General features: G+C 40.4%; 1 protein-coding gene across 1 annotated transcript in view; it reads right to left on the bottom strand.

The window, feature by feature from the left end:
* LOC115798732 (FERM, ARHGEF and pleckstrin domain-containing protein 1-like) overlaps nt 1-19,326 on the bottom strand; it is a 46,000-nt gene that overhangs the window by 11,181 nt on the left and 15,493 nt on the right. Inside the window, exon 3 of the mRNA XM_030755687.1 lies at nt 263-367. Within this exon, the coding sequence (XP_030611547.1) occupies nt 263-367 (105 nt within the window). The remainder of the gene's footprint in view (nt 1-262; nt 368-19,326) is intronic.

The following is a 19,326-nucleotide window of genomic DNA, read 5'->3' as shown; positions in this document are numbered from 1 at the left end:
AACCTCTGAGCACACACTGTGTACTCGTGCAATTAAAGCTAAAGTTAACTTGTGGGAAAGTGAGAAGGAAATTTCACTATGAGGACTTACAGTACCAGTCAAATGTTTGGACACACTCAACCATTCATATGAAAAAAATTGGAAGGCTTTCCTAGCTAGCACAGAGAAAAAAATGTTTCAAACCTAACAAATATGAGTTAAAATTATTTAAATCTATCCTCCATGCTTCAGGAAAATTTTTTTTATAAGATATGCATCTTACTGTCATCTTCCGCTGGTCCTGGTACTCCAGTCCAAAATAGTCTCCCTCCACCAGGTTGAGATGGGCACAAACAAGGTCAAACAGCACTTTGCCTGGTGAACGTTGCTAGAAGAGAGAAAAAAGAAGCAAACAAATTAGATGAGAATGAAAGGAAACTGAAGAAAACGGCAGGCAAGAAGAGGAAAGCGGAGCAATGCAGGGGCTTAGACATGAGGAGAGTGCTGATAATGGAACTGAATTTTCAACTTTAAAAGTGCTTTAATATCAGAAGTCTCCACATTTGTCATTGATCTTTCAATGTGTGTGTGTGTGTGTGTGTGTGTGTGTGTGTGTGTGTGTGTGTGTGTGTTGCAACACAACAGTATCAGATGTGTTCTGTTTAATGATGTAGCTGCACCTGATCTGACAGTGCAGAGGAAGCACCGTTTTAGACATATTCAATTTGTTTGTTTCTCCAATTGCATACGCCTCAAGAATTTGAGATTCACTGGATTCCACCATAAAACACAAGAGCCAAAAAGTGGGGCTAAAATAGACAGACATGGAAACCCAAAATTAGCCCAGAATAATTTTTTCTGAGCAGTTCAAGCTAAATGGCACCACCCTGCCAGTCTGCATAGCTGTTGAAAAGTTACAGCATACTATTATACATTCTTAGGTTGCTCTAGTTAAGTTAATATGTACTTAGAAAGGCACAAATTCCTTACTTTGACAGGCACACACAAGCAACAACACAGATTCATCTGAATCCTGAGAGCTGCATTGGAAGCCAACACTTCATGCTTCACTGGAAAACAAAATATGCATTTTAGACACACTTAAGATCAGGAGAACCTAGTGCACGTGTGTCTCTAATTTCCATTTGTCTCTGCTATGATGGAGAGATTATCTTCCTATCACAAGAAACAAATATTCCCAAGCAAAAAAAGGGAAGGGGAAGAAACAAAATCCAAAGCAAACACCAAAATTCAGACATTTATTTTCAGACAAAGAACCAAAAAATATAAATTCAAAGCTTATAATTTGTACCCAACACAGGTATATAATTTATTAATTATTGACTGCTGTATATCTAATTGCTCAGTCACGCTAGAATAAAAATAGGATGGAACCTCCCTTGCAACTTGGGGAAAAACAAAAACAGTAAATGCCCAGGGACTGCACTTTTCAGATTCAGCAGCCAATTGCAAGTAGTTGCCTTGACCAACTGGTTACTCGGAGACTGCACATGCAACTCACACGACTACTTGCTCACCTGGTGGGAGGCAACCCGTCTCCACATAATCGTGACCAACTCTAATCACTCAGACAGATTAGTGAAGGTTTGCAAATAACTGCCATCTAATTTATGAATGCAGATCGATTGATTGAATGTAAATAGTTATTGTGAATTTGTTTATTGTGAATTAGGCTGTTGCCATCTGTTGCAACAGATTTGCGATTTTCACCAATGTATCACCGTTAATTGCTGTATTATCACAAACGATCGCAGGTAGAAGGAAAATTTACCCCATTCAATTGCATACTGATAGACTGACTCCACTTTATTGCTGTTTGATCACCATCTTCAGGCACCAAAGTATGGCAACTGACCTGATTTCCATCTTCAAAGCAGCCATTGCATAGTTAATTGCACACGGTCGCAATAATTTTGGTCATGTTGCAGTTTCCAACCACTGTTTTCCCTTGTGTTATTGCAGCATGAGTCACAGACTTATTTAAATATGGTCAATGCACTATTTACCTATAAAATAAACTCTTTGTGCACACATTTGACTGAAATTTGCCTTTGACCTAGTATCACATTTATGCTGGTCTCTATAGTACTCTCAAAACATATCTTATGCAAGGACATTAAATAATGTATACAGGACGTCCTGCTAAATACTGAATTTGGGTAGCAACTGGGGCTGAGCCATTAATCCAATCTAATTTGTTATGATTTTTGCTTCCAACAATAATGAAAACAACATAATACGGCTAAAAGGATGACTGTGCTAGATTCATTTACCAATTATGCAATGTTTTGCCATGTGTTTTAAATCGGATCCATTTCTTTACAGCAGTGCACTTTTGTCCCTCTCTGAAAGCTGAAACCCAATCAGTGTTTAGTTCAGCCTGACCCAGGACATTTAGAGAAGAGCCTTTAGAGAAGAGAGCCTTTGACCAACAGATTTATTTCAGGGCCTTAAAGCACTAAATCGTTGTAGGTGAACCAGTGGAAACCCTAGTCGCTCTCCCTGTGGCTTCTGTGGAGGTCATCTGAGGAAAGTGAGCTCGCTGCCACCTGGGCCTCCATCTGCGCCCTGCAGATCTCCCATGGTGGAAGCAATGCCCAGCAGTGGCCGGCAGGTGCACTTGCAAGATGAGCTTCAAGGTCAGAAACACTCAGACTGAACAAATGGCTCATTTGAAGCCATCCCACCTCCAACACTTTTTCCCCACATCTATATATTTGGTTTGTGACTGAATTCTGTCTAAAGTTAAAATATACCGACTGTTGAAGAGAGTTCAGTAATGCATCGATGTTCTAAAGTCGAATAATGACTAATCATGTTAAATAAGTATGACCTCAATAGTGAACAAAATAATCAGGATTAACATTTTTTGGCACAATGAGGTGGTCCCTGTGGCATTTTTAACCATTTATAAAAACAGATTTATTTCAAGCATTTTCTTCATAGTATTTTTTCTTATTCTTAGTATTTGGGGCTCTGGACAATGAATGCGTACTGCTAAAAGGACTGCCTGATATAAATAATAGCAATGCACAATAAAACTGCACAGCAGAGGCTTGGTACTCTGTTTAAAAAGCATGTGCAAAGCATATATATATATATATATATATATATATATATATATATATATATATATATATATATATATATATATATATATATATATATATATATATATATATATATATAAAAAAACACATTTATTATGCTGTAGGTGGAAAGGAAAATAGAGGAGGAGTCAGAGCTGTGAAGGTCAATATGTGAGCCAAGTCTGTCACCATCTGGCTACAGCATGTGTCCAACCTGGCTGCGGGGACACACCCACATACTGTAGTTACCACCAAACATGTCAGTTCTGCACATGGACACTGTCTGCCGTTGGATAATGAGGATTCAAAGTGAAAGGCATCCTGCATCAATGTTTTCACAGAGAGTGACAGATGTCATAGTCATGTATAGAGCTCATGGATTTCTGAGGTTTGGAGAGGATCCAGGCATGTTCAGCGGTAATCTTGGTTTAAGATGGGGTGGGGGTAAGAGGGGAGTGAGGAGGAGGAAGCAGGAGAACAAGTTTGGAGAGAAAAATCCACCCTTTCTTTCTCCTTCTTCTCAAAATGTAGCCAGAAATATGTTTCTCTTCTTCACTCTGTTGATTGATCTTAACAACTTAGCATGGCCTGTTTGGTTTGTCTGCAGCTGGATTTGTGAAACAGCCATTTTACTTTAATTTGACTGATTTCTTCTTGTTCTCATTGTTATTTTCTCCAGTGTGCTCCATTAACTAAAAATTTGCATGGAATCTCCTGCACAAAATTTCAGTGCAAGGCAATGTTGGGTTTGGAGACAACACAGGAGTTTTATCATGTGATCCAAAAAACACTCAGCACAGTGAGCCAGATACTGGTTATATGGAGTTGGAGATTTAGACTTCACCGAGGATTTTGAGCCTTTGGAAACAGGGTGCAGCTGGTCCTCTTAGTGCAAAGATCTAAATTAAATCAAGACTGAATTCCAAGTATGTTTTGGGAAAAAGCAATTTCCTCCAATATCAGCAAACCCCTCTCCAATAACTATTGTAAACCAGTGTGCATGCACTGGGGAGATACCCCATATTTTATTCGTGTAATGTAACACGCCGGAATGCAGATGGGAATGTCGCTGGGGGGGAACAGAGGTGAAATCTTTATATATCACTACCAGTTATAACAACAGGGTTCACATCTGTAATCTGTATTTTTACAGATTTTAAGTTTCATTAACCAGTTTGAGTTCAGTTTGATGCCAAAACAGTAAGCCAGAACTCACAAAAACCTAAATGTAACAAACTGTGAAAAAAGAAAAGCTGGAATGTAAAGGTGATAGCTGAAGTGCTGGGAAGCGAGGAAAGCAGGATGCCAAACCCGATAGGCGCGGTCAGACTGAGCTCTTTTTGGGCACTGAGGCAAACCTCTAAAAACAACATGCAGTAGCTGGCAAACTTTACTGAACCTGGTTCACAGAGTGCTGAAAGAAGCTGGTTTCAGACTTCAAAGTTGTGTGTAGAGAATGACCGTGCAGAGGGGGAAACGTTGAGAGCTTTGGGAACTGTTCACAACATCCAATTTGAATCTAAGCTCATCAAGCCTTTTTTTTTTTCTTTTTACTGTATATTTTCATGGTGTTTTACTTTCACTCATTCGTTTCCAACGTGGGAAGTGAAAGAAGGAAGTGGGATACTTCAAAACAAAACTTTGAGGGAAATAATTGTCAGTGTGAAGGGTGACAAAAGGTTTAAAATGACAATTGATTGCTGCATTTTTTATGAGACAAGACTGTACATAAAAGATGAACACAGCCACTGATTTGATGACTGCAGCCATCTGGGCTTTTCTGAAACTGGACGTGACCACCATATTTGGGCGCAAGGGGAGTTTCACCATCTTTGCAAAGTTAGCCAAATTGCATCTGTACTTCACTGTATTGAAGTTTCTCATGTGACGCCACGCTCACATTGCTCAGGAGCTGTCTGCCATATCGAACACGATACAACCACCCGTTGCTAGGGAAAAATGTGTGTTTCCTGGCTCGTTGGCAGTGATTCCTGGAGGTTTCTGGTGAAATTGATTGTAAAGAATGTGCTGCACAAGTAACCTAATGATTCTTTGGCCATGTTTAGCTGTAGTTTTTCATGTTTGCCTTCAAACACTTGCTAACTGCCAGCCAAGTGGTAGTAAAACCTTGAAAAAGTGCAAAGGTGGAGAAGGTTGACTTTTGAGGTAAAAACCTCACTGCTGCAGCAGACATGTTTCAAAAGGCACAACTTTTATTATGAAGGCGAACCTTCTCAGTTTCTGGTTTTCATCACACTTTTCACAGTCTCACTACAGCTTGGAGAGTAGTTGGACAGTGTTTGTAGACAAGTTTGTCACTTCCATTCAAACTACAACCACAGCAAAATACTAGCCATCAAAGCAATCACAAAGAGGTTTTTGCCAACCGGTTAGGGAATTATATAGCACATTTTTCTCGAGCAAAGGTGGCTCCCAGGGGGTCACAGACTGGTCTGTAGGGCTGTGTGACTGAGGCTTTAGCAATCATTTTCCCTGTGACTGCTATCAACCTCCAGGAACTACTCCCAGCCAGTTGGGTAATAGTAATTTTTTTTCCCTAATGATCGGTGGTTACCAGTGACTGGGGCCTTATTCACTTCATGGTCACACATTAAAAATGGCGTACAAATTATAGTCATGTGGTTAGTGGTCATGTGTTTGCAAAACCTCAATCTTAAATTGGCTGCTAATTTTGGCCAGCAAAAAAACAGACTTAAAACAAAATAAATGCACCTACATTGCGTCCACAGAGAAACCGAACAGCTAGCTTGAAGTGGCTTTATTACAACTAAACACTGAACAAGACAAAAACTAACCTATCAATGTGGCCACTGCCCAAAAGATGCATATTTCTAACCTTTGATATAATTTAAACAGGTAAGTTAAAAAATTTAAAATAAAAAAACTCAATCCCTGTACAGTCATGAGAGGGAAAATCAACAGAGTTCAGGTTTATGTACAGGTTTACAAACAGATCTGCTCTAAATCTGAGAATCTTTTTGTTTGTTTTAAGGGAAATTTTGTGTTTCAAAATAATACTCCTACATATAAGAAAAGGAGAAACTCTGAAAGCACTATGAAAGCCTCACGCAGTGTTAAATGATAAATTCTAGTACTACTTCCCATTTCAGTATTAAAATTTTACACTTAGTTCTTGCAATTAATAAGATGCACAAGTGCAAGTTCTTTAGGAGGTTTCAACTCTAGAAAGTGGTAGTTAAAAATTTAATAGTGCAGCCAGTTCTCATGACCTTATCTGATCTTGGCAACAGTCTCACCAACGGAAATGATCATCCAGCTGAGGTCAAACATGATATATATATAGGTTAAAGCAAGAGAACAAAAATGGGCATTGTGTCACACTTACTGAGTATTGAACAGAGATAGTAAGGATGATAATGACAGAACACCTCCAGGCAAATCTCTTGAGACATTTCACCAAGTTCATTTGGAGGGGGAAGGGGGGGGGGGGGGGGTGTCTAAAAATAAGTAGTGGTGCATGTGTGTTGAAATCCTCCAACTGAAGAGAGTGGATCGGCCCCTGCAGAGCTCAGACTGAGGTCTTTTCACTTCAAATCACAATCGCTCCATTCAGCGACTTCCATCAATGGGGCATTCTTAGTGAGCCAAAAACACTTGTACATACAAAGAAACACATTTTTATCATACTTCATCTTGGGCTGTAATTCTGTTCTGATCTATCAGATACAGAATGATGTAAACCCAGAAATATTTAATCCATTAACGAGTATAAATATCCTCCAACTCCAGACTGAACCTGTGAAGGCCAGCATCATGTTGCTTAAACTCGGAGTCTAGTTTCACTCAGCTGTCCTTTGGGGGGCTTACATCAACATGACTCTTCTCATTTAAGCAAATTAGAGGTCTAGCAGTGAGCCTCAACAACTTAACTGTCCATCAGTGAGCTGTGCTGGAATCTGGCTTCAAGTCCGACAGCTATCATCCAACCATCCAAGCAAAAAAAGAAAGACAGACAGAAAGACGCATAGAAGCCTTGAGAAGTCATCACAAGATGCATTGCAAACATTATGGAGCTATTTTGTGTGTCAAAATGCAGATAATGAGGAAAAATATGTTTTTTTTTTTATTAATGAGAAGCAGAAAAAAAAATTCCATCAAGTGTGTGTCATAAGCAAAGGTCAGAGGCCCATCTGCAGCCATCTGCCAACTGCTTCCTTTTTCTGTTCACCTTTCTTAAGATGACTCAGGCCCTTGTTTTGCAACACACTACACACAAATTATAGAGGCGCCCCTCAAAAAAAAGAAAAAAAAGATGTGTGTTAGGGGTTTGTGTGTCACAGCCTAGTATAAAAATATCCATTATGCTCAGTTTGCAGGTTGATTGTGGTGAATCCCATTCAGTGAGGGAGTATAAACAAGGCTGGAATAGCCAGAGTCAGCAAAAAGTACCTTGAATCCAAAGCCAGACACTTAAAACTTACTAGTTTAAACTGAAAACAATTTGCTTGGAAAGTGGGCTTACTCCTGTGTCTTTTGGATTTCCTTTGGAGTCACTCCATCACTTGTCTAGTGTCCAGACTTCAGTTAGGTTCTCTGCCTATCAGGGACACTTGCCAGTAAGCTGTCAGCATGCCTGTCTGAGAACTTCCAGCTAAAAAGACACCCTCACTGTTACCCAGCAAAGTCGACCGCCAGCTAAAATGAACTTCCTCCATGACTCCCTCGCTCCATTTAAACCAAGACTCCTCATGCCACAAGGTCAGAGCCTGGCTAAACTAGGATGTGGTATATCAAAATAATTGCTCTCTCTTTTATACTATCCAGTCATCCTTTAGTTCCTCAAGGCCAATAGCTGAGAAAACCTCCATATATTTCACCAGATTGTTTTCTGTGCAGTCTTTATTCCCTTTTTATTTTTACTGCCCCTTCTTGGCCAAAGCTCTCTTTGTTACAGATAAAGAGCTAATGTGAAGTCAAAGAACAAAAAAAGAGGCAGACCACTAAATTAGCCAAGTGGAATGGCAAATCACAAAAAAAGTACTCTAAACAACTCTGTAACATAACTCAGCCAGTAACCAATTGCTGAAAACATGACTTTAGCTAACTGTCCAGTGAGTATCTCACTCTCGGCTTCTCTGAAATATGAAGTCAGCCTTCCATTCATCATGCAGAATTCTACAGAGACATTTAACCAGCTGATCATTTCATTTATTTTCCCATTTTCCCTTCACTCTTTTTTTCAGCCTTTTTCAAATACCCTGCACCTCACAGCCAAGACAAATATTCTCACCATCTGCCATGGCGTGCTCAGGGTTTACAGAGAATCCCACAGCACCACAGATGCAAATGACCTATGAAATCCAGAAAAAAATAAAAGGGAAAAAAAAAAAAGTATGGTCACAGGTTTTGTTGTGTTCATACCTTTGGCTGAGATACATTGTAATTTCTGCAGAACAATTGCTTTACTTAGAAGGTTTAAACTGAAACTTGCCAAGGGAGTTTATAACATTTTAAAACTTATCAGGCTTTCCGGGAATTAAAAATGAAGATACCCCATTATACTGAAATACTCCAACTCATAATTGCACATATGCACAAACCTAATGAAAAAGTCTCGGAGCAAATTGGCATAAATTAAGGGAATGTTTGAAAGTTCCTCTTCTATGTAGTCCTACTCTGGTCTGCAGCAGTCTGACTAATGTCAACAGGGATGGAAACCAGATGGGTGAGAGCGACGATAAGAGCTCTGCAGGGGGAAAGATGGAGGGGGAGGGGGGGGGGGGGGTTCCAGTTCAAAGTCGTTCAGTTTCTTCCTTTAGTCCCCTGCTATGAATTCCAGCAGCGATCTTTCAAGCCATGTGCTTTGAAAGGTAAGAGAGAAAAACTGTTCATATTGGTTTGAAATTTTCTGTAAAAGTGTCTTTTTTCTGTAAAAGTGCCAGAGAATTACCTGAACCTCAACTAACACTGCTTTCTAGCTCTGAGTGTACATACTGTACAGATATTTGAGCAAGAATCTGTGTTTTTCTTTTTTTTCTTCATGGTCAGCGTTACCATGAAACTTTGGAGGCTTCATACCAGAAAGCATGCTATGTCCTGCTGCTACACTGCATGTCACTGGACCAAAAAAAAAAAAAAAAAAAAAAAATCAACAGAAGACAGAGCTTGAGTTACAGTAATGTGTTGTACAGCACAGTGTTGGAGTAATGACAGAAATTACTCCAACACTCAAGGGAAGTTTGAATCTAAAAGTGTTTATTTGCACACCATTTTTCTCTGCCAGTACGCATGCCAGCATTTTGTCCTACCCCCAGACAAGCTATTAGGACCATTATAAATTAGACTGGATTTGTTCCCCTAAAGCTCCAAATAATGTAATGCTTAATAGCCTGCACACAATTTGTGAAAGGACAAAGCACAGAGCTCCATAAACTCTGCCTCTCAAATGAGAAGACAAACCACAAAGATCCCCTGCAGGTGTTCTTCATCCCACTGTGCACTGTACGCTGGTTAACCCAGCGGCCTCTGAGCGTATGTCAGAGCACGGAAAATGTCAGAGTCTTCCCTGTAGGCTGGTGGGATTGGCTAATTACAGATATTTAAAGTGTCACAGCCTTTCAGAAGAACATGTTATTTTGGATGCATTTGAGATGTCCTTTTGATGGGGTTTTCTTGAGCTGTCAATCATTTTAAGAAGTTTATCAGGTTTAGCGGTTACACATTTTGTCGTACAGCCCTTGAGCCTCTTGGTGCCCATTTACTTTGCACAATACACCAACATATAGGGTATTCTGTGAGATAAAGTTACATTTTCATAAGTAAAGAACCTGGAAATATATTGGGGCTTCACAAGCAAGCTTGGATCAAACTCATTACACCACATATGGAACTGAAAATAGACTATAAATAGACTATAAAAGCTTTTTATAGTCTTACTGACCGCTCAAAGCACTTTATTCTACACACTTTAGATGCCAGTCACACAGACCTAGAGACCGGTTGGCAACCACAAGAGAGGCTTTTCCCCATCCCCAACCAGTTGGCAAACAGTTGCTGGCAGATTTTCAGAAAACTTGACCTCTGACCTTCATCTTGAGGTCAAGGTCACCAAGATTAAATCTTTTCTGAGATTTTTAGTAGATGCATATATGGTGTGAATTTGAACAACACATACCACATCGTTCTTGAGTTATGGTCAGTGTTAATGTTTTTATGGAACAGACGCCAACACTGAATTGTCTGCTTTGGCTATGGCAATACCTTGACTTTTTCTTTGAAACAGCAGAGTTAAAATTGTTGTTCTCTGCACCTTCATATGATGTACGTATAACTACACTTTCTTGGACAGCAGCTTACTTGCTACACTGCTATGCATAAAGTAAACTTCCCTTTCAGCTACACCTGGAAGATACTCAGTCTTATTTATCTGCCCCATGGCAGTTAAAAGTATCAGCATTATGTTTCCACAGATATCACATTTCACATCCCATTATACAGTTTCTACACACACACACACACACACACACACACACACACACACACACACACCTTTTTGTTCTGGCAAGAGCAGATCACAAAGAAGAAGCTGGAGCATGCTTATGTTAACAGGTCTTTTAGTATTTGTGTTACATCCAATATCAGCCCACTACAAGGCTGAAAAATGTATACTCCAAGCCAGTGTCAATTTCCCCTCGAGACAAAAAAAATGAAAGAAAACAATGAACAGTAGGACAGCTGGGAGAGGCTTCCTCCCTCCTCGACTGTCCACCAATCACATTCTCTCACTCAGATTAGGTTAAACAGCTTAACCTACTGGAAAGATGTCACAGCCAGTTCTTCAGCATGGCCAGAAGGGAAAGGACTCTAGTTCCATGCAGAAATAGACAGACACACATGCAGACACATGTTCAAGCTTAACTGGACGGTTGAATAAACAGCATGTTGCCAAATACCTGCCTGCACTGTTAGCAGTAACAGCAAGGCACTGCGGGAAATGAAACTGGCAACAACCCTGATGGGGGGTTGATGAAAATGCCTACAGGGCACGAAGACAGGTCTGTGTCTCTTTGTGCACTAAATGTGTTTCTGTGTGAGTGTGTGTTTTACGGCTCACAACACACTTCAAGCAGACAATTAAATTGAACAGCAGAGGGGAATACACGCACAATGCTGTACCATTAAAAAAAGCAATTAGTTTCTTGTGTAGTATGGCAGTTGGTTCATTTGTACTACGCCTTGTACAATAATGAGGTCTTTAAATCTTGCAACAGGGCTGCTTCGGTCCCTAAAATCCTCTGGAGCTCCATACAAAATCATAAACTTAACATGGAAACAAGCAGACCAGCGTTACTGTCTTTCATTCAAAGTGTCATAACACAATTGAATTGGAAAGAACAGTTATGATACAAATACTGAGCTGAAAAATTATTCCGCTGCAAAAGTACCTCATATGGCAGCTTGATGCTGGCTCCAAAAGTGAGTCAGTCTCAATAGACTCCCATTTTAAAATGCCCAACTTCACAGCAGAAATAAGGATGTTTTACAGCCTGGGTCCCTGTGGCCCATTGCATTGGGGGGGGTTTAAGCTGGGTTTAAGGCTTAAAGCTATGCATGACAAATAGTGTGGCCCCTTAGAGTGACAGATGGCTAGGTGTCACCTCAGCTAAATTGATCAAAATGGACCTCTTGACCATGTTTGTGATGCGTAAAAGCAAAGTTGTCAATCTATGGTCCTACCCTCTGCGATGGCCAAAAACTCAGGTTAATGACTGAAAGAATGAGACAGAGGATGCAAATGGTGGAAATGAACTTCCTCTAAAGGGTGCCTGGGCTCAGAGTAAAGCTGCAATTCCTCTACATCGAAAGGAGTCAGTTGAGGTGGTTCAGATATGTTCCACTGGGAGGAGTCCCTTGGGCAGACCCAGGAAAAGCTGGAGAGACTCTGCTGGCTTGGGAACACCTCGGTGTCCCTGGAAGTGCTGGAGGAGGTGGATGGGGAGAGGTAGGTCTAGGCATCTCTTCTTAGATTGCTACTCCTATGACCCGGACTTGGATAAGTAGCAGAAAATAGTTGGATGGAATTTTAGTTGTATTTTATTTATAGTTTTGGTCTATAAATGTACTTTGCTAACCAAACTAGCTTATATTACCTGATAACTTAACACTCCACCTTCCAGTTCAAATATGGTCACTTCTAGCTCCACATAGAAATTGACACAATATCAAACACAAGACTTCAAAACAGTAGCCCAGTGGGTAATGTCATGGTGGATAGTCTATGAGTATGCATGCATTTGTTGGAGATATTTTGATCTAGCATGTTCATCCAAAAAGAAAGAAAAAGACCATAAATCTGCATAGAGCTCACAGGATTAAAACATTTCTTATTACTGAAGAATCTGCCCGACTTTCATGAGTGTCAGAGTAAACAAGCAGTCTCCATAGATTTACTGCTAACAGAAATGGCTAACAAAGGCATTTTTGCATACCGTATTTTCCGGAGTATAAGTCGCACTTTTTTTCATAGTTTGGCTGGGGGTGTGACCTATACTCCGGAGCGACGTATATGTGACATTTATAACACATGAACCAAAATACTCCAGCCACTTGACATCTCCGTGAACTGCAGCTTTAAGGCAGTCTTGCGTAACCTGTGGGCACAGTGGATGATGGATGGAGAGCACAGCTTAACGGCAACTGGGAGAATGCGCCACCCAACTTTCCTGGAAGTCATTGGATGGATCAAGAAAACATGGGCTTCAGTGACAAACCATCCTGTTGGGATTCAGAAAGGCTGGAATAATTGGAACTGCAGCTGACGACGAGTCTGACTAACGCGACACAGAAGAGGAAGCGGCGCTTCGTCTACGGAGTGTACGGAATTGTTTAGAAGTGACACCGAGGATGAAGAATTCAATGGATTGATGGTTTGGTTAACTTGTTAGTATGTTCTTTATGCTATGGTTATCTGAATAACTTAATGTTACGTTAACATACCGAACACGTGTTCGTTGTGCGTCATTTAGCTGAATGTGCTACGTTAGCATAACGTAGGCGTAACCGTGTTCGTCCTGTTCTTTAATCCATTATTATTTTAAATTGCCGTTCAAGATGGAATTTCTGAATTCCCCCCCCCCCCAAAGTGCGACTTATAGTCCAGTGCGACCTATATATGTTTTTTTCTTCTTTATTATGCATTTTTTGGCTGGTGCGACCTATACTCCGGAGCGACGTATAGTCCGAAAAATACGGTACTTGTAATGGTGCTGATCTTCCAGTATGTAAGTGAATGAGAGCCTAAAAACAAAGGGAACTGTATTCTTCCTGTTAATATCACTGGTAGCTTCAAAACTCAAAGCTTGAGTACTTTCCACACTGAAGACAAAAGTTAAAAAATAGAGATGGCAAAATGCTTTTTTTTTTTTTTTTTTTAAAGGTTAGGCAACAGCCTCATTACAACTGGGGTTGCTTTAAAAGCTCTAGGATCTTCACCCCATTTAACCGCACTGCACACTAGCCTTTAAAAACAATCACAGATGCCTGAGCTTGTGTGTGTTTGCATCTACTGTATGCACATGTAGCTAAAACAGCTGATTTACAAGGAATAAAAGGGTGTGGAAACCCACCAGAATAATTAACGGAGGCCTGCGGCAAACATAAATCTGCAGTGGTATGAGCATCCACAGATGCAAGCACTTACATTCGTTATTAAAGCTCAGCAATATTACAAAATGTCAGTGAATATGATAAAAAACCACCCAAAAGATTGAAAATCCACTTGAAAACAGGAGAAAAAAGCACTTCAATCAAATAAATTAATCACAGCCAAAGCCAAATGAGATGAATCACCCAGAAATACAAAGATGGATATTTCCAACTGCAGGTGTAAAAGAATGGTGTTTAAATATAACCGGAGCGCCTTAAAAGCAGCACAAATGATGAGACTTCAGCATGACGAAACGACTTGGCAGAGAGAAGAGACAGAAAAACGCGAGAAGAGGTAAAAAACAAAACTGCTTTTTCTCTCAATCATCACATTTCAGGGTACATTCCTTTCAAGAGTTTCTCAGAGAAAACAAACGTCTGGAAACTCGGGGACCAGCAGGGGAGACGCCATTAAATTCCTCAGAGGCTTCTGGAAAGCGTCCCAACAGAGACGAGGAGGGTGCAAGGAAAGAGATTAAGCAACACTTCACCTATTGAAAGCAGTGTAACGTGCTCCCCACGCATACACACCCTCTTAATAATGTCCAAGGACACAGGACTGGAAGTTGCAGGGCCTGGTCCAGATCTGCGACAGAGATTGAGAGCGGCAGGTCTGTAGCCTTTGAAAGGTTTAATGAGGAGCCATGGTTAACACTTAGTATGGGGGAGAAATCTCATTTAGGATATTGAAGCTGACACTTAAGAGTTTTAGCTGCAGGCTAAACTCTCGGCATGCCAGACTGTCATATTGAGGAATCGCTTTGTTTCAGCATTGATTTAACTCTACAAATAGAGACAAGTTAACTGCATATGAACACGCTGAATCAGTTTTAGTCCCTTTATCACGGACAAATGGCCACAAAATTTGCTTTCAGTGCTCTTGTTTGATTCTCTGAAAGGCAGCCCTCCTTCCCCAGCACAATCTCCCTCACTGGTGACTTTTAATGACCTACACCAAGGGGACACCTTGAGTCTTGCTAACCATTCTCCCCAATCATTGAGCGATGATTTACAACAGCAGACACAGCCAGAACAAGAAGCCACATACCCTAATAAGTCCACACATAAACCTGTCTAGCTCGCAAGTTCAGTTACATTCGACTTTTTTTTTTTTATTTATTGCCGTGCTTCATCATGTGAGGTTGTACTTTTCCTGTGTTGGACAGAAAAAAAAAAAAGTCAGGCCTCACAATGCAGCTTCTGATTAGGAAAAACAGGCCTGGTGCCTGATTACATCAGAGCCTGAAGCAAACTCCTGTGTCCAACAACAACACGTGTCACCCAAAACACCTACTGCAATCTCATCCAGTCATTTTTCAAATACAACAAAAGGTCGAAATGAGTTTTGGCTTCCCTCCAGTGCTCCTGCTGCTGACAATAATCCTACCAGGACTCGTCTAGCAGCAGCATCATGATGAAGCCAAACTGGAAGCTGAGATATTTTTACAGCATGTCGGGAATCAAAATGCCACTCCTGTCAAATACAGGATACAATTAATCTCCCATTTTACAGCATAAAATGACCAGATAAACTTGTAAAAACAGCAGTGAAAATTTCACCACAAGCCCACCTCAACAGCTATGGCTGGCTGCTCCAAACCAATCCAGGAAAGCTACAAAATTGGTGGTTTTGTACAGCACAGTGATGCGAGGGTGCTGTGATTACCCTAAATGGGGCCCAGCTCCTCCATCACTGGCTTTACTAGCGTCCTCACAGGGGACCTCATTCACTGCAATTACAAAACGGGATATAATCTGCAGCCAAGCAGAGCAGGACAGTGTTTGCTCATTCACTGGCTCCCGGCATAATGCGAAAGGCTTCTGTGGGAGACGGATGTGTGCCTGTGTTCATCTTTCTCTCTCTCAGTGCTGCAGTCTCTCACAGTGAGTGCAACACCACGTCTCCTTTCCGTCCCCCAGTGGGGCCCTGTTTATTTCTTTTCTACCCCCATCCTGTTCCCTTTCAGAAACAATCTCTCAGTGATTGTCTCTGCACCAGAAGGAGTATGCTAGTCACCAGCAATAATGTCTCTGTCTCACACACCCACTCACTCCCTCCTTCCTAGCTTAGAGGCAGCTTTGTCTGTGGCCCCATCTTTGAACTCTGCAGTTTTAAATGCTTCCACGTGGATCCACGTGCACAAGCCCACCTTAATAGCAAAGTAACACAATGTGTGGCTCCAGTGAAACTACTTGTTCAAGTCTTACGCTGAACGTTTGAAGAGCAGCAGGAAAACTGACTAAAATCCAATCTTATCACCTCTTTCAACCTGAAAAAGGTGAATCTTCACTGGTCCTCGCTCTGCATTTGCTCTGCTGGCAGGTTAAACCTTGGGGACAGCTCAAGAAAGAAGAAGAAACTGAAAGGAAAGTCAATCCACAGTCAGAAGCCTCTTATTGAGATCTCTGACCACAGGAATGAAACAGTGAATGCCAATCATTACATAATACAGCACAGTTCCTCGGTTGGAGACTCATGCAAGCATGCTGCAGCCACATTTTCCCCCAACTTGGGTCACTTCATATACCCATGCAGAAAAAAGATTGATGCATTTGTGCTTGCTTGATACTTTATATGTATCCTAACTTTTTGCTTAAGTCCTGCTATCCTTAGCTGCTTCTCCAACAATTAATACTATGCTTATTGTGTGTATTTTCCAATGACGCCTAGACAGATGTACCACATATTTCTGAATCAATGGGTCATTCATTAATATGGCTAAATAAAAACACGCTTCTTCTTTCAGCTATAATCATGGTTTAATGAAGAGCTGTAGCCAACTGTTAATATAGCTAATATGACCATATTAAGATGTCAGTTGTTTGAATATTTCATTTCTAGTGACATTTCAATATTTCAAGCTGATACTCTATAGCTTTTTAGAAATGATTATGATGATTAATTGTATACCATTTTCTAAAAGATTTTGGTGATTAATTTTTTTTAAAAAATGCTGAAAATGAACTTAAATTATAAAAAGTATGTGAAGAAACTCTTGTATTTGATTGCAGATATATTGTCCTGTAAAAAAAGTTTTCATAGGATGCTTTGCAGTCCTGTGAAAACTAGGTACACCCCATGATTCATTGGCTTATAGAACCACCTTTAGCAACAATAACAAAATAATTGTTTTCTGTATGACTTTATCAGTGTCTCACATTATTGTGGAGGAATTTTAGCACATTTTTCTTTAAAACATTAGTTTAGTTCATTGGTTAGTTGGTAAGCATTTGGTAATTCACAGCTCTCTTAAGGTCCCACCACAGCATTTCCATCAGTTTGAGGTTTAGACTTTGACTGTGTCATTGCAAAACTTTGATTTTTGCCCCTTTTTTGCTATAGATTTGCTGCTGTGCTTGGGATCATTGTGTTGTTGCATCACTTAATTACAGCCAAGCTTTAGCTGTCACACAGATGGCCTCACATTTGACTCTAGAATACTTTGGTATACGGTCATTGAGTTGACAGGAGTTCATGGTCAACTCAATGACTGCAAGGTGCCCACGTCCTATGGTTGCAAAACAAGCTTAAATCATCACCCATCCCACCAGCGTGTTGGACAACTGTTTGTGCTTATATGCTGTGTTTGGTTTTCTCCAAACATGACGCTTTGAATGATGGCCAAACATTTCCACTTTGGTCTCATCTGTCAAAAAGTCATTGTTCAGAAGAGAAAAGGCTTTCTCTTGGCAGCCCTTCCAAAAAAGCCGCACCTGTTCAGTCTTCTTCTTGTACTGTCATGAACTTTAACATTAAACATGCTAACTAAGGCCTGTAGCGTTTGAAATGTAGCTCTTCGGTCTTTTGAAGTTTCTATGAGTATTGCACAGTCTGACCTTGGAGTGAACTTGCTGGGACGTCCACTCCTGGGAAAATTAGCAACTATCTTGTCATGGTAAAAACTCTCTTTTTCACAACTGTATCTAGTGACGTTAGCATGCTATCAAGCTAACATCTGCCTTTAATCTCATAATACCGCTTGCACCTCTAGATGGGATAGTGAGTCATGGTAGTGTCAGAACATCATGAGAGGAAGAAGAAGCACTGCCCAGGGATAATTTACTTGTATAAACTCTTTGGTTCTGCCCTCTTATCAATCAAGAATAAACAAACCTGCAGGCTACGGGTTTCTTTTTTAGCCTCCCCCTCTTTTGCCACACCTTCATATCGTGATGCTGGAGGCCTTGATCCTACAGCTAACCAAGATGGCATACCTTATCAGGCATGTTAGATAATTAATGCTGTTGTATGGTCTGGAGATTCAAGTACCATTTGAGACAGTATTGACACACGAACATGCATATATCTTGATGAAAGTAGCTTCAGCATATTTCACAGAAAAATCAGCAATCCCATACCTCACAACATTTCCTACACATTGCACCTTTAAACTTTGTTTGCATTTATGTCACATTTTGGAAACTGGACCATTCAGAGAAACAGTGCAACTGACGGCCAATTTCAGGACTATATGTCACATGTAGTGTCGATATTTCTGTGTACCATTGTGGTCATGACATTATATATGTTCATGTTCATTCCTCACTCCCATCTGTGTAATAGTCATTAAAAGGAAGATATTACATCCACAAATCTAATCAAATATTTAGTTAAATAGGGTTAATCTCAGGAGACTGGACTGCAGGGCGGGTGGCAGCATGCACACGTGTACACATGCCTGTAAAGTCAAATACGAGCCCATATAGCATGGTTTAATGTGGTCTGTGTGAGCCCAGGGAACCTGCATCAGTATGGGTTTAATATGTTACAATACTAGATTGAGCAGGGACTAGTAACACACACACACACACATCTCTGCAAATGATGATGAATGATACCTGCCAACCTGCTGCAGTTATTTCTGTAAGCACTTGAGAAGAGAAGAGAAGAGAAGAATAAGAGAAGAGAAGAGAAGAGAAGAGAAGAGAAGAGAAGAGAAGAGAATATAAGAGAAGAGAAGAGAAGAGAAGAGAAGAGAAGAGAAGAGAAGAGAAGAGAAGAGAAGAGAAGAGAAGAGAAGAGAAGAGAAGAGAAGGAGAATTTACTGTCTTTAACCATCACCTTATCGTGATTTCTCCCACACACTCAAACCACTGCCAGAAACTTCTGCCAACTTAAAAGACAAAGAAACATTACTAGGGTTTGGCTCCAAACTCCAAAACTCATTTTCTCATCTCTTATCACTTTGTGCTTCTCTCTCTCTAAATGAATTTTAGCTGAGTTAAAATATGCTTTGGGGCAGTAGAGGACATGCAAATATCTACAAATTAAAAACAAAAAACATGCCGCTGGGCAAGCCAGACTTTAAAAATATCTGGCAATGCACAATATTTTAACTGTCTGGTTCTCTGCATAGTAATGGACAAATGGAAAGTTAATTAAAACTAATTTCCTCTTCTCAGAGACAAATATCTGAGTGGCAACACAAGGAGGCAGTCACCTCTGTTATTGAAGATCAACCCACAAACATGTTTTTAGCAGAGTAGCGAGGTCTGGATTTTCTAAGCTTTGGATCGCACGATACCAAGACGCTGTGGACGTCATTTTAAG

Source organism: Archocentrus centrarchus, chromosome 2, assembly GCF_007364275.1.
Source record: "Archocentrus centrarchus isolate MPI-CPG fArcCen1 chromosome 2, fArcCen1, whole genome shotgun sequence".
Taxonomy (NCBI): Eukaryota; Metazoa; Chordata; class Actinopteri; order Cichliformes; family Cichlidae; genus Archocentrus; species Archocentrus centrarchus.
This window is presented reverse-complemented; position numbering and strand designations above follow the sequence as displayed.